Source organism: Thunnus albacares, chromosome 6, assembly GCF_914725855.1.
Source record: "Thunnus albacares chromosome 6, fThuAlb1.1, whole genome shotgun sequence".
Classification (NCBI taxonomy): Eukaryota; Metazoa; Chordata; class Actinopteri; order Scombriformes; family Scombridae; genus Thunnus; species Thunnus albacares.
In genome coordinates, this window is record NC_058111.1 from 15,580,737 (window position 1) to 15,594,569 (window position 13,833).

Below are 13,833 nucleotides of genomic sequence, written 5' to 3' on the forward strand. Positions count from 1 at the left end.
TGTTAATTCATCGGTGGAAGTTGGATAGGAATTCAGAAAATGACAATCCAGTTAATCCTGGGAGAGATGGGCTGTCTTATGAATTATTCAAACATTTAGATGATTTTGTTCGGGAAGAAATTCTAGCTTTGTTTAACTCGGTGTGGGCAGAGGCTTGTTTGCCAATGGATTGGAAACATGCAGTCATTGTCCCGAGAAATAGATGTAAATATATTCCTATGAAGAGTGGAACTTAGAGGAAAAATCAAGGAGGGTGATGAAAGAGAATATCAGGGATTATGGGAAAAGGAGACTAAAAGAAGGCATCTTCATCCTCAGATTAAAAAGGCCAGTTAATGTTGTGGATTCTGTTAAAATTTGCAGACTGAGGCTTGGACACTGCGGGTCAAATCAGTACTTGCACATTATAGGAAAACATCCTACTGGATCATGTGAGTGTGAATGTCCTAAAACAGTCAAGCATATTTTCCAGGAATGTAGCAAATATAATCAGAAAGAACCACCAGCCGATCATAAAGCAGTTCCTGCATGATTAAGGGTTATATATGAAAATATTAAGCGTGATTGTGTCAATTAAATGTTTGTCCTGCGGAGGGCAGTAATAGGGATAGTAACGCCCACACTGCCATAATCCAACAAGGAGACGAAGAAGAAGTCGACAAAGAAGAACAAGAATAGACAAGCGAAGAAGAAGGCGTACGCTATATCGTATCGCCTTTAGCTGATCGATAACAATCCCAGTGTGTGTTGGCGTTCAGTAAAACAGGTACACAGTTTAATTTAAAAATGATGAATACGTTGTACAGCTGCATTTAAAGTTGGTGTGAATTAGACCGTGGTTCACGCGTTGTTTGTAACGTCAAAACTAGACTAAGCTAAGCTAAGCTAGGCTAGGCTAGGCTAACCTAACCTAACCGAGAGGCCCCCGGACTGCATGCGCAATCAGGCCGTTAAATATGCAAAAAAACATCTTACTTCTGTTTATACCAAAAAACCTCTAAAAGGAAGTTGCAAATGACTAATTTATTATATTTCTAGTCAGTGACATAACTGGCTTGATAACGTCGATAGCAGAAGTTAGCTCCAGCTGCCAATATCATCTAGTTATCAGCATTACTCCAAAACAAAAATGCCTCTGATGAGATGCTGCTGGGTTTCAACTTTGCAATTACTGACAAGCAGCAGCTACCATCGATGTTATGATGAACTCCACACAGTCTCAAGTCGGATAATTTCATCGGAGATTTTGAAAACTTTAACAGTCATCAGCAGACTGCAAAGTTCTAGTCGTTATTATTTTATTAAGCGATTCTTAATGTCACGTCTGAAACATTGTTTGGTTCATGCAGCTTTTGCAACTCAAATTTCACTCACCGGCCACGTCATTAGGTTCACCAGTACAGTCTAATGTAATCCAACACAATAGCCCTGCCTTAAAGTCCACATTTATGAAGCTTATCCATTTTCACTTTTTGTTGACATTGTCAGAAAGGTGATAATTTCACTTAATGTTTATTATTGAAGTCGTAGTGGGTGTTGTTGTCACTGGAGTGCATTATATTGAATGGTGTTCTTGATTTTTTGTCCAATGCATTAACATACATGAGGGGGGACGTTTTTCAATGTAATCAGTTATAACCTTGATAAATTAAAAACATTTCTATTTTTTTTTTTATAGAAAAATAAATTAATCTATTGAATCAACTTCTATTCATGGTAATAGTTTTTGTCCCTGTGTCAACATTAACTGCAGTCTGGATCTGTATGATATTGCAGTACAGAAAAGGCAAATACATGTTTGAGATCATTTAGAAACAGTGTCTCCATCACTACATTAGTTTGTCCATCAGACAGGGTGGACAAAACTACTAATTGAACAAATTTAAGGGATTCTTATCAAAAATGTTTGTGGAATAAACACTGTTGACAGCGGTGGAGGTGTTTTTGTTTTTTTTTTAATCTGTATACAAGAAATGACGTGGAACTAGTCAGGAGTTATGCGCCTCAGTTTCTCAGTTGAGCTGTTTGTGAGGTTTGTCTCAGTTTAAAATTTATAAAGAAATGTAATTCTTTGTACATCTGTTTTCTGTCTTGTCGGCTACTTCTACTCCACTTGCTTCATGGTCCTTGATTTCCATTTCTCATGCTGTCTTTGTGCTCTCTCTCTCCCTCATCTGTCTTCTTTCTTTGCCTCTCTGCAGCAGCCGTGCCCCGTCGCGCCCCCACCCCCAGCGGAGCCGTCATGTGGCAGGAGGCCCGCAAACACGAGCGCAAGCTCCGTGGCATGATGGTAGACTACAAGCGCCGAGGCGAGCGTCGGCGAGAGTACTACGAGAAGATAGTAAGAGACACTGTCATCTACCTGAAGACTGTGTGAAGTGATTCTTACATATTATTGCTGCCGCATTGAAGCTCTTTGACATCAAGCCTCAAATCTCATCTGGATTCATAGTTAGTTGTTATTTAACTGTGTAAATGGAGTCTAAATTAAACTTGGGATGACAGATGAGTACAATTTACTGTGACACTAGCAGCAGCATTCACCAGCACTCTGAATAATAATGAACAGATTTTTGTGAGGCAAGTTCTGCTTCACCTCGCAACACACTAACATGCATGTTGCCTTAATTGTCCTTCTAGTCTGAATAGAAGATTAAGGACTTAAAGGTCAAAATGGCAACTTGGTGGTTTGTTAGTTAAGGGATGCCACACATCAGTTAACAACAGCATGTACTGTATGGTAGTTTATCGTTATCTTGTGGTTTGTTGGGGAGACGTGTTGTTATCGTCTTTTCACTGCATCTCCTTTTGTTTCCGCAGAAAAAAGATCCAGCTCAGTTTCTTCAGGTTCACGGACGAGCCTACAAGATCCACCTGGATCCTGCCGTGGCTCTGGCTGCAGAGAGTCCCATCAACATGTGAGCAAACACAAACACGCACACACATTAGACATGGGAATCTTTCGGAATCTGACGAGTTGATTGTGATTCTTGATGTTACGCTGTACTAAGAATGAAACTGTGAACTGAGTTGTTTTCTTCACCTGATCAGAGTTGGCAGGACATTTTGTGAAGTGCTGTAGTGTGTGTTGTTTGGCCAGCGTGTTTGTTAGTGCTTTAGTTTGGTGCTACAAGTTTGTTAATGTTAGTTACTGGGCGATGGCGTACTTAATATTCATAAAATATCATTTTTTAAAACTAGTTATTACTTTAATAAATCCAAAAGGTGGCAAAATACTTGCCTCTTAATTAATGATGTTAAAAATTACTTTTGGAATCTGAGATTCAATTCAGGATCGTGTAAGATTTGAGACTTTTATGTGAACAGTTTTTTGTGTTTCATTTTTTTCCCCATTCCATAAACGCACTATATATACAAGACATCACACAAATCAGATGTGAAGTGCATGTGAGAGCTTGCTGATCACTATATACCTCTTCCCTAAAGGATGCCATGGCAAGGAGATGCCAACAACATGATCGACAGGTTTGATGTAAGGGCTCACCTGGACTACATCCCCACCTACACCCCTCCACTGCTCAGCACATCGTAAGTCTTGGAGCCACATTTAACCCCCGACCCTGTTTGCTGTGACCATTTCTTGTTTAATTCATTATGATTGAACTGTTAAGAGTGTAATCATATGTCCTCCACAGATTATTGTACATTTTTACAAGCAGATACACAGAAAAACAAACTTCACTGGTTTCTAGAGTGTCTCTAGTGACTCTAGAGAGTTTGGAGACTAAGTTGAATAGACTTTTTCATCGCTAATGTTTTGACTTTTCAAACTTGGGTGTAACTAACAACATCCAGCACTACACCTCTCAGTATCATACAGTAAAGTGAACAGCACCACAAACTGCAGCCTCTATAATGACCAATATATATACCTTTTTTAAAGGTGCAGTGTGTAGGATTTACCTATGTACCTAATAACCTGACAACTGAGAGTAATTTAAAAGTCCATTGATGAAACTATCTTTTTAGTTTCTCCTTCTACATCACTTCTTAGTCAGATGTTTTTAGCCTCCGTTAGAAGCCAGAAGACTGGAGTGAAGCAGGGAGACTAGAGTGTTCACCAAGGCGATAAATGTGAAAATCTTCTTCTCTTTGTCTTATAAAGAACCCCAGAGCAGGAGATGGAGGAGAGGAAGTGCAATTATGAGCGCTACAGAGGCCTTGTACAGAACGACTTTGCCAACAGTGAGTATTTTATTCACAGAATTTCATGTCAGCAGTGAATTACATACGTCAATGATTGGCTTCATGGTGCAACACTGTCAAGTCCTGATTTTACCACAGTTACTACCTTTCTCAAATGCACAGTGTTCATGTTTTCTTAATGTGGCTATAATGGTCTGCTAACTTGCCCTCAGTGGGTATATTTTGCAGTCGTGTTGTGCTCTTAAACTCCCTGCTGTCCCCTTGCAGTCTCCGAGGAGCAGTGTTTATACCAGATCTACCTGGATGAGCTGTACGGTGGCCTGCAGAAACCAAATGAGGAAGAGAAGAAAAAGTATGTCATGTAAAAGTTAAAGTGGCTGGTTCATCCGCTTACTTTTACACTTAGTTTGTTCGCTGGAGTATTTACAGCAGCTATGTGTTGATAAATCTTTGTCTTTGTGCAGGCTGGCTGAGAAAAAGGCCACTATCGGTTACACCTATGAAGACAGCACTGTGACAGAGCCCGAACCCCAGTCGGACAAAGAGGATGAAGACAATTCAGAGAACAGTGAATCCGAAGAGGATGAAGGCATCCCAGATATTGGTGAGGAAATGGGTTTGGTACTAATGAGGTTTACACATTAAAAATTAAAATAAAATAAATAAATAAATAAATAAAAGTACAGAGACAAGAAAACCCAAAACAAGCTCTGATGTTGGAAGAAGGATGCAATGCAGAAATATGCACCAAAGTACGATGAGTATCTCTTAGTTTATAGATCTTCATTAGTTTTAAAGGAAAAAGAAACTCACCTGGCTTGATATATGTAGATATAATTATTTATTCATCATGACAACTAATGTCTTTTTTTTTCAGTGTCCAAGTTTTTCCTGTTTACATTAAACCTTCTTACCTGCTATGAATTGAGTATCTTAAAATGCAAATCATCTGTCTTTTCGAACAATTGTTGAATACGAGTATGAGGATAAGTATTTAGACATGTTGAAGTGTTAAAAGGTTTATCGTCATGTCATGTTTGTGTAGATGTGGAGGTCGATGTCGACGAGCTGAACCAGGAACAGGTGTTGGATCTCAACAAAATGGCGACACCATATGGAATGGCTGAAGGAGACTTTGTCAGGTAACATTTCAGTGTATTTCATCAGTATGTCTCAAATTTCAAATAGAACAAAGCCAGAAGCGCAAGTTTGGAAAATACAATAATTACTGGTTCTGTAGTTCCTATGATTAAGATCTACTTGATTTCAGTGGATTCATATTTCTCAGGTTTGTTAGTAGTAACGTGGAGATGGTGTGCAGACGGGCGTGTGGTGCTAGTAGCTTGTAATTGGTATTTTGTTCTTATGTTCTGCTTTTTAATTATTATACCCAGCAGATAACAAACCAAAAGATTCAGTGGCGACCGCCTCTTAAAAAGTTAAAAAAGATTGCTAAAGATGATATACATAAATTACTTAAAATGCTGGCGTCATTTTATGTATTTTACAAACATTAACGAATCCGTGAACCAACAATTAGTCAGTGGTGTTTGTTTAACCAAAACTTTATGGGGCATCAAGACATAAAACTCTATCAACAAAAACATAAAAGAGTTGTAGAGTTCGCTTTAGGAACATTTTCTTTCATTGCGATGGACATGGAGAGCGTGTTGTATTCTAAAACAATCTGTGAAAGTGTTTTCAAGTAGTTTTGCATGGATTTTGTTTCATGTTAGATTGACGAACTGAAAGGAATAAACTTAACTCTCCATGTTTGAGGTAATAAAGGAATCGTCACCCAGATTCAAATGCACGGCTCTGTCATGTGTTTTTAGCTTTTATTATGTTTATGTTTTAGTAAGCAATTGTAATAAAAATGTCATTAACGTTTTATAGTGTTAACATAAAGATTGTGTTTATTATTATTTTAACACTGAGAATGTGTTACCTGTTTATCAGGATGTTGAGGAAGGACAAGGAGGAAGTGGAGGCCATCAAACATGCCAAGGCTCTGGAGGCAGAAAAGGCCATGTACTCTGTAAGAAATACATCCGTTGAGGAATCTGTGCGTGTGTCGTTTGGTCTGTGTTTGCAACTTTGTAAACGACATGTTATATTTCACCTCAGGGCCGCCGTTCTCGCAGGCAAAGGAGAGAGTTCAGAGAGAAGAGACTAAAAGGAAGACAGATCAGCCCACCCAGGTAAGTTCATGTTGTTCTTTGAAGGTTATTTTTTCTTAACAGTCCACATACATCATATTTACTCATTATCGTGTATTTCAGCTATGCAAGGAGAGACAGCCCAACATATGATCCCTATAAACGGTGAGTTGACCCTCATTATCCCTCTTTATTTCCTCAACTGTTGCCCGTTTTTCTGTGTTCTTGAACCGTATTTTTTTCCTCTCAGACCAGAGTCAGAGTCCAGCTCTGAGTCGCGGTCACGGTCTCGGTCTCCAGGTCCAGAGAAGATCACCTTCATCACCAGCTTCGGAGGCAGCGATGACGAATCCGCAGCAGCAGCACAAGCCGCCGCTCCTCACTCTGGCCACGCCCCCTCCAACTTGCAGCACCCTGCAGGTCATAGCAGGGGCTCCCGGTCGGTAACTTTCCCTCTTCCTGGCTTTTCATTGGTTATTTTCCTCTTGCAGTCGTTTTTGTTGACCGTTGAAATGACCACAGGCAGACAGAATACTGATGATGACATACTGATGTTTACTGGTAGGCGAGGTGGATCAATAGATTTAAATAAAATCAGTGCACGTTTACTAGTCTATGATTGTGCATGTCAGATTACAGCAACAGATTATACAAATAAATGCAAAACACAAATCTGAAAGACTATTTTGTAGTTCAGTAAGATTTCTTAAAAGCAGGAAAGTATTCTGAAGATAGGCTAGGTGCTGGGCTGGTGTTGTTACTAAAACGTTGTGTCTCTGTTTGTCCAGGAGACGAAGGTCCTCTTCCAGCCGCTCCCCTTCCTCTTCCTCCCGCTCCTCCTCTCGCTCCTCCTCTCGCTCCTCCTCCCGTTCGCACCGTGCCCGGCGAGGACGCGGGGGAAGGGATGGGCGTCGTTCCCGGACCCGTTCGCGGTCGAGACGGCGCTCCAGATCTCACTCCAGGGGCAGAGGAGGGAACGGAGGGGCCACATCCTGGAGGAGACGTGAGCGGTCGAGGTCGAACGACAGAGACAGAGAGCGAGAGAGAGACAGAGACAGGGATAGGCGACGATACTCCGCACGAAGACGAACGAGGTAAGACTCCTACGTGTCCTCCGAAGGCGCTTTAATGCTGTTTTAATGCACATGAGAGTGACCCTAGTGCTCTTCTTTTCTGCCAGATCCCGTTCCAGCTCACGGCAGGGGGGCAGTTCGAGGCGAGGGGGGCGGAGCAGTGGAGGACACCGGCGGGGAGACAGCGGCAGCCGCAGTCCCTCTCAGTCTCCCAGCCGGCTCAACCACAGTCCCTCGCCTGCTCACAGAGGAGCCCAGCCCTCAACCACCACCGTCTGTGACAAGCTAAGAAAGTAAGAAAAACATTGAAACGTTATCGCAGATCTTTTATTTCCTGAAGAGAAGCAAAAGCTGGTGATTCACTGATCATAATTGTCTAAAACATGATCTAAATAAGTAGGCGGTGATACGCTTTGTACCATTTTATCTTCTCAATCATAATGTATACATGTGGTTTTTTTGACTGATTAATTCAAATGTCAGCATTTCAGGTACTTTACCGAAACTCATTTTGAAACTAGATTTTGTCAGGGTTTCATGTCTACACCCAAAAGTGGTTAATGTGATCATGTAGTCTATGAACTGGAAATCTTGAAAAGTCATAAAAAGCATTGAGATGGGGGATGCTGATCAAAATTCAAAAGAGACTCAGCAGCCAGACATTTCTTTGTTTAGGAGCGGCTGAGATTGACATTAAAATGAGAATAGCAAGTCCACCTTAAAGGTCAGTCCACCTTAAGTGAGCCTGGTCAGGTTAGGCTAAGCCATTGTCGCTAACTTCGGGGCTAACCCCCTTCACTTTTCCAGCAGTTGGGGAAACAACACACACAACCTTTCTTGGTCTTGAGAAGCTGCAGCATTTATTAACTGACACACTGCAGTATGTACTGTACATTTACTGCCATATTGCCAACTTACTGCTAACCATTCACTGTCACTTACACACTGCCCTATTCCTTAAAGCAGCTACACTACTCTTAGTACCTTTCATGTAGATGTCCTTTGCAGAATGAAGAGAGGGAGGATTTGATGCACTAGTCGATGACTCTAAACAGTTCCACGATAACGCATGATGTTATCTTGTTTGCACAGTGTGCGAGTGAAATCATTAGTAGCCCATTGATATCAATGATTGTGTGAAATTTTAGTAGCGGCACTCAATGTTTCCCCTATAATTGTACAGGCCTGGTGAGCCACCAGGACTGTATGTGGGTGACGGACAAACAAATGCAGAAATGCAGAAGTGGAAGAAGTGAGAGAGGAAGCTTATTTTTATGCAATAAATGCAGCTTATTTAGTTATCCTCTCCTTATGACCAGTTTGTTTTAAGTCTTGAATATACTGAGCAAATAAAAATTTGAATGAAAATATAAAATGCAGACCACCTGCTGCACCACCTGACCGAAGCCCACTGCTCGAATATGCTATCGTCACTTTAGGGTTTTTTCAGTGCGTACCACCAGGCCTGAAAAATATTCTAGGGGAATCACTGGGCTCCACAGAGTGAATATAGGGGGAAACACGTCAGTAGTTTTTGAAGCTGTTGTGATTTTCTTGGTCTAAAAGTGGCCTTTTTTGTTTTTTTGAAGATTGTAGTTGTGTAGAACTGAGTCTGTTTTGGTAAACATTTATTCTATTTAAACACAATCAGTTCAGTAATGTCATAAAGCCATTTTTCTGGTCATTGCACAGTAATACTTTTAATACATTATGTATACTTTGACATGATGTATAAAGTCTTTTTTTTTTTTAATGTCTTGAATCATATGAATGTCATTGCTTCGGCTAATAGTTTTTTTTCCCCTCTTTTCTGTCCTCTCTCCAGGCCTGATACTGCGGGTGGTAAAGAGACGGGAGCTGCCAAAGTCAGTAAGAATTTGATCTAACTGGGTTTCTTGCTAAAGCCTACGCCTCCCTCATCCCTGACAGGCTGACATGGTTGTCCTCCAGACTGGGATGTAGAAGCCATTGTTGCCCACAGAGAATAAAATCATGTGATCTTTCCTTTTTTTTCTCCCCCCTTAAAAAAAAAAAAAAAAAAAAAAAAAAAAGTGGACATACTCTGCAGTCAAAGCCCATCATCTATTTTGAAATTACCATTACAGTATTCTCCATCTTCTCAGTGTTTTGTTGGGAGGAGTGTGACTGAAAAAATGACGGAAAATGGAGTGAACATTTAGACACACTGTGACATTTTTTGTGCTTTGAGTCTGGGTGCTGCATGCATGTATACATATACATGTGGGTGTGAGAGCGTTTTTATATCTGTTTGTAGTCTCAAACATAGTGCAGTGTTTTCACATATTCATGGCCATAAGAGGAAGTGTATTTCCTCTTATGACCATGTGTCTTGTTTTAACTAATGAATCGGTTTTGGCCAAGTGATCTTTTAAGAACAGAAGCTTTTTTTAAGTCTTTGATGAAAAACTAGGTGGGTGTGCTCTGGACAGCAGATTCTGGGCTTGTTTTAACAAGCAGCAGAGCACACTCTGATGTCTTAATATGAAATATTTAATGTCCCACATACAGATTGAAGACTAGAGATGAAGTAGTAGTTTACTGTCTATCATTCTGGACCGTTTCGTTTTCTGTCCAGAATGATTTGAATATACTCTGAACAGTCAAACATGCAAATAGAGTGAAGATTATAATTCTGCTCCTCTGTTAAACGTGCCTGCAGTGTTGTGACCTGCAGTTTTTCTTGCCTGGCCAGGTTTTAACGGCCCAGTGATGGGTGTGTCGGTGACAAAATGCCACTGGCTCTTTCTGAACTTTCTGAACTCGCTGGACCTGAACATGCTCTTCATAATTTTTTTTTTTCTTTTTTTTTTTTTTTTTCAAACACATGTGTAAAGGTTTATGTAACTGGATCCTGTCCTGCTTACACACACACACACACACACACACACACACACACACACATACACACACACACATACATACACTGATGCATATCCTGTTCAGCCAGTAAGATTCCAGTGTGTCCTTGTTGACTCAACAAACATAACGTGTAATTAATTTCTCTGTGGCCTTTTTATCTCCACCAGCTACTGTACATAAAGGTGATAGTATCGAAATTGTATAAAGGCACGGTACCTTTTGATCTCTCTCTCACACACACACACACACACACACACACCCACACATACATAAACATACACTCAAACACACACTCACACGTTTGCCAGGCTGTGAAAGGTTGTGCTAACACAATTGTGTCACCTGCAGCCCAAGATGACCCCTCAGGAGCGGCTGAAGATCCGCATGCAGAAGGCACTCAACAAGCAGTGTGAGTGTTTGTGGTTTTTGCAGTTTAGAGGCTGTACAGAACAGACCTCAGTGTTTTTTTGTTTGTTTTTTTTAACCTCAAATTTACATAATGCAACAACATTTACAATACAAATTACTTTATTATTTACTTTCTCACGTGCTTTCCTGTGGGTTTTCCCATCCTGCAGCCAAGGCGGATAAGAAAGCCGCCCAGGTGAAGATCCAGCAGCAGGAACACAAACGACAGGTGTGTGTTCCTTTTTTCAGCAGAAACTGACTCTCATTATCCTCCATTTCCCTTCATCGTTTTGTGTTTGTTTTCCAGGAGCGAGAGGGAGAACTACGAGCCATGGCACGCAAGATTCGCATGAAGTAAGGCTCTGTATGTGTGTGTGCGTGTGCGTAAGTGGACTGTTTGGTATGTGTGTGTTGCAATTGTCTCACCCAAAGGCTCTGTGTTTAGGGAGCGCGAGCGCCGTGAGAAAGAGAGGGATGAATGGGAGAGACAGTACGGGCGGCAGAGCCACTCACCTTCTCCTTCCAAATATGGTAAGATTTAAAGGTTTCTGATCGCCAGCAGGCATATGGATCCAATGTAATTTTTTAAATCAGAACATCAAGTGTTTACTGTGTGCATTCTTTCGTGTTCAAACAAAAGTAACCAAAATATTTAATCAACTTAGCCTCCGTCTGATTTGCTGGCGTCAAACCGCTTTATAGGTTTCAAGATGTTCTTGCATGTTATTGTATTGACAGTGGCTCTGTGTCCTCTGTCCCTCAGGCCGAGAATCCAGCTCATACAGAAGGTATGTGAGAAGCCACAAGAATCCGCACAGCTCCGATGAAGCAGAATGAATTATGGGTTGTTGTTCTTTCTTTGCATTATTGCACAAACGCTATCGCAAAGGCTAATTGCATCGATTTTTATTGCTGATACTCGAGTTATCTTCATGTAAATCCAGAGTAAGTCTGAGGCGAAGACCTGAGAATCAAACCAGAACAAAGATGAAGATAATTCAGGTCCAAATATCAGCTATAGCAAAGCAAAATGCTCTAATAGATGGCAGTTTTTGTCCTCGTAGTATGTAAACATTAATTGCAGTTTAAAGTTCATTCAATAGATTAATTTACTTTTATAAAGGAAGTTAAGAAATGTCTTTATTTATCAGGGTTCAAGTCAACTCTCAAATATCGCCCAACCAATTTTAGATTATTGATATGAGTTTAAACAATCAGATAACAATATATTGGTTAATCATAGTTTTTTAATCTCTACATCTAGTATAAACAAACATTTTGATAAGATTCCTTTAAATTTGTTAAATTACTATAATTGTCAGTGTCTGGTGGACAAACTACTGTAGTGATGGAGACACTGTTTCTAAATGTCATCAAACATGTGTTTGCCTTTTCTCTGCTGCGATATCTTTGACATATCGGCCAACAAAAGCGCGCAGGATGATAAACTGTATGTGAGAGATGTTAATATCGACTGATATATTGACCCAGGAGATTTATCACATCTATTGCATGTCTAGAAGAGATCTGTCCTGTTGCTCTTCCTGAGGTTTCTTACTTTTTTTTTAACCCCATTAAAGTTTTTTTGGGAGTGGGGTCGTTATTTGAATTGAGGGTCTACAGGATGTTGTATTGCTGTAGATTATAAAGCCCCCTGAGGCACATTTGTGACTTGTGATATTAGGCTGTATGAATAAAAATGAACCTTATTTGACTTTTCTGTCTCAAGTAAATGAAATTGTCTTAGGTCAACAACTACGATTCACTTTAACCACTAAAACTATTTTAATTTTCAGTGTCATTAAAGCAACAATCTGTCATCTCAATATAAAAGAAAAGCAACAGCCATCGCCAAAGTTTTAAATGCAGGATTGGAACCTGCTGTCTGCTGTCCAAACTGATGTATTTTTAAAAAAATCTAACAAAATCTATGTTGGTGATGGTTTGTGAGGATGATGATGGTGTGTTTGCATCTATAATGTCTGTAAAAACCGAGTCAAGTAAGTTTTTATTTCAACAGCAGCCCAATATCACAGATTTGTCTCAAATTATCTTTACAGTCTGTACAGCAATAACAACATCCTCTTTCCTTAGACCCTTGATTCAGATAAGGAAAAACTTTAAGATCTATGCAGCTCACATCTTTTTATACTGAAGTCCATCCTTCACCGTCCTCTTTTTAATTTTTCCAGGAGGTCACGGTCTCGATCGCGGAGTCCGTACTACCGATACTGAGCTGACGTGTGGAAAACATCCTACAGCATCCCGACGCACACGCACATACTTTCCAACAATAAAGCTAATAGTAAAAGAGACGGACTGAGTGAATGTCGGTTAATAACTGACACATCTACACCTGAACACGTATGTTCTCTGGTACTGTACATTGATTGTGATACTTAAGTTTCACTAACTACGCAGCTGATTGGTTCAGCCGAGCTGAGAATGAGTTTTCATTTTGGATTCATCTTGTAAAGATACTACAGGTTATTAAATTGGTTTCTTCACTTCTGCATGCTCCTTTTTTTCCTTTTCTGCCTGAACTCATCTTCTTAATGTAGACTGATATTTCAAAGTGTATGAAACTAAGCAATACTTTTGACTTTTTCCTTACATCTTCCTCGTTTCATGATGTTCTCATCCACCGTTTTACTTTTCTCTAACAAGAAATACTAAAAGACAGTTTTAAACTGGGAACTGATGCACAGGATATTTCTACACATCCTTTTGAAACCAGTATATGAAAGCTGGTGAAATCAAAGTTTGTGCATTAATTAACACTTAAGACTGCTTTTTTTTTTTTTTTTTTAAAAAGGTCTCCCCTCAGCCAATGAATAAACCACAGCAAATAATTTTTTTTTTTTGTTCTCAAAAATGTGGAATGTTAAAGTCCAAATAAAAGTGATTTTGAAATGACTTGTCCATTTTCCTTTTTTGTCTCTGTCTAAAATAAGAGTTAAATTGCATCTACAGGCTACATGTGTAGAAATGGACACAGGTTTCTTCAGTAAAGTGGATTTTAGTGGAAGTATTTTGGCGCTGCGTTTGATCCATATACCTTAAATATTTAATAAAATGTTGATCACAAAATACTACATCCAGAAATATAAGCCCTCATCGAAACACCTAATTTCATGTAATAACTC

General features: G+C 39.9%; 1 protein-coding gene across 2 annotated transcripts; it reads left to right on the forward strand.

Annotated features, from left to right (window-relative positions):
- Positions 1 to 643: 643 nt before the first annotated feature.
- Positions 644 to 13,603, forward strand: LOC122983926 (CLK4-associating serine/arginine rich protein). Of its 2 annotated transcripts, XM_044354123.1 has the most exons (21): positions 644 to 766; positions 2,202 to 2,341; positions 2,821 to 2,918; positions 3,448 to 3,549; positions 4,127 to 4,206; positions 4,435 to 4,519; positions 4,632 to 4,771; positions 5,213 to 5,309; positions 6,127 to 6,205; positions 6,295 to 6,368; positions 6,450 to 6,491; positions 6,577 to 6,765; positions 7,115 to 7,420; positions 7,507 to 7,692; positions 9,225 to 9,264; positions 10,628 to 10,688; positions 10,858 to 10,916; positions 10,995 to 11,041; positions 11,133 to 11,218; positions 11,451 to 11,475; positions 12,880 to 13,603. In XM_044354123.1, exons 2-21 carry the CDS (start codon positions 2,243 to 2,245, stop codon positions 12,920 to 12,922), a joined length of 1,938 nt encoding a protein of 645 aa, XP_044210058.1. In that variant the 5' UTR covers positions 644 to 766; positions 2,202 to 2,242; the 3' UTR covers positions 12,923 to 13,603. The 2 variants fall into 2 exon arrangements, 1 of the variants encoding a protein (XP_044210058.1); XR_006403798.1 differs by lacking the exons at positions 11,451 to 11,475; positions 12,880 to 13,603 and having other exon boundaries at positions 9,225 to 9,268; positions 11,133 to 11,198.
- The last annotated feature ends 230 nt before the right edge of the window (positions 13,604 to 13,833 follow it).

Excerpts from the sequence above, each read along its gene's own strand:
- LOC122983926 (XM_044354123.1), top strand. The coding sequence starts at position 2,243 with ATGTGGCAGGAGGCCCGCAAACACGAGCGCAAGCTCCGTGGCATGATG. Across the intron at positions 2,342-2,820 it reads GAGAGTACTACGAGAAGATA|AAAAAAGATCCAGCTCAGTT; the intron begins GTAAGAGACACT and ends TTGTTTCCGCAG. Across the intron at positions 4,207-4,434 it reads ACAGAACGACTTTGCCAACA|TCTCCGAGGAGCAGTGTTTA; the intron begins GTGAGTATTTTA and ends GTCCCCTTGCAG.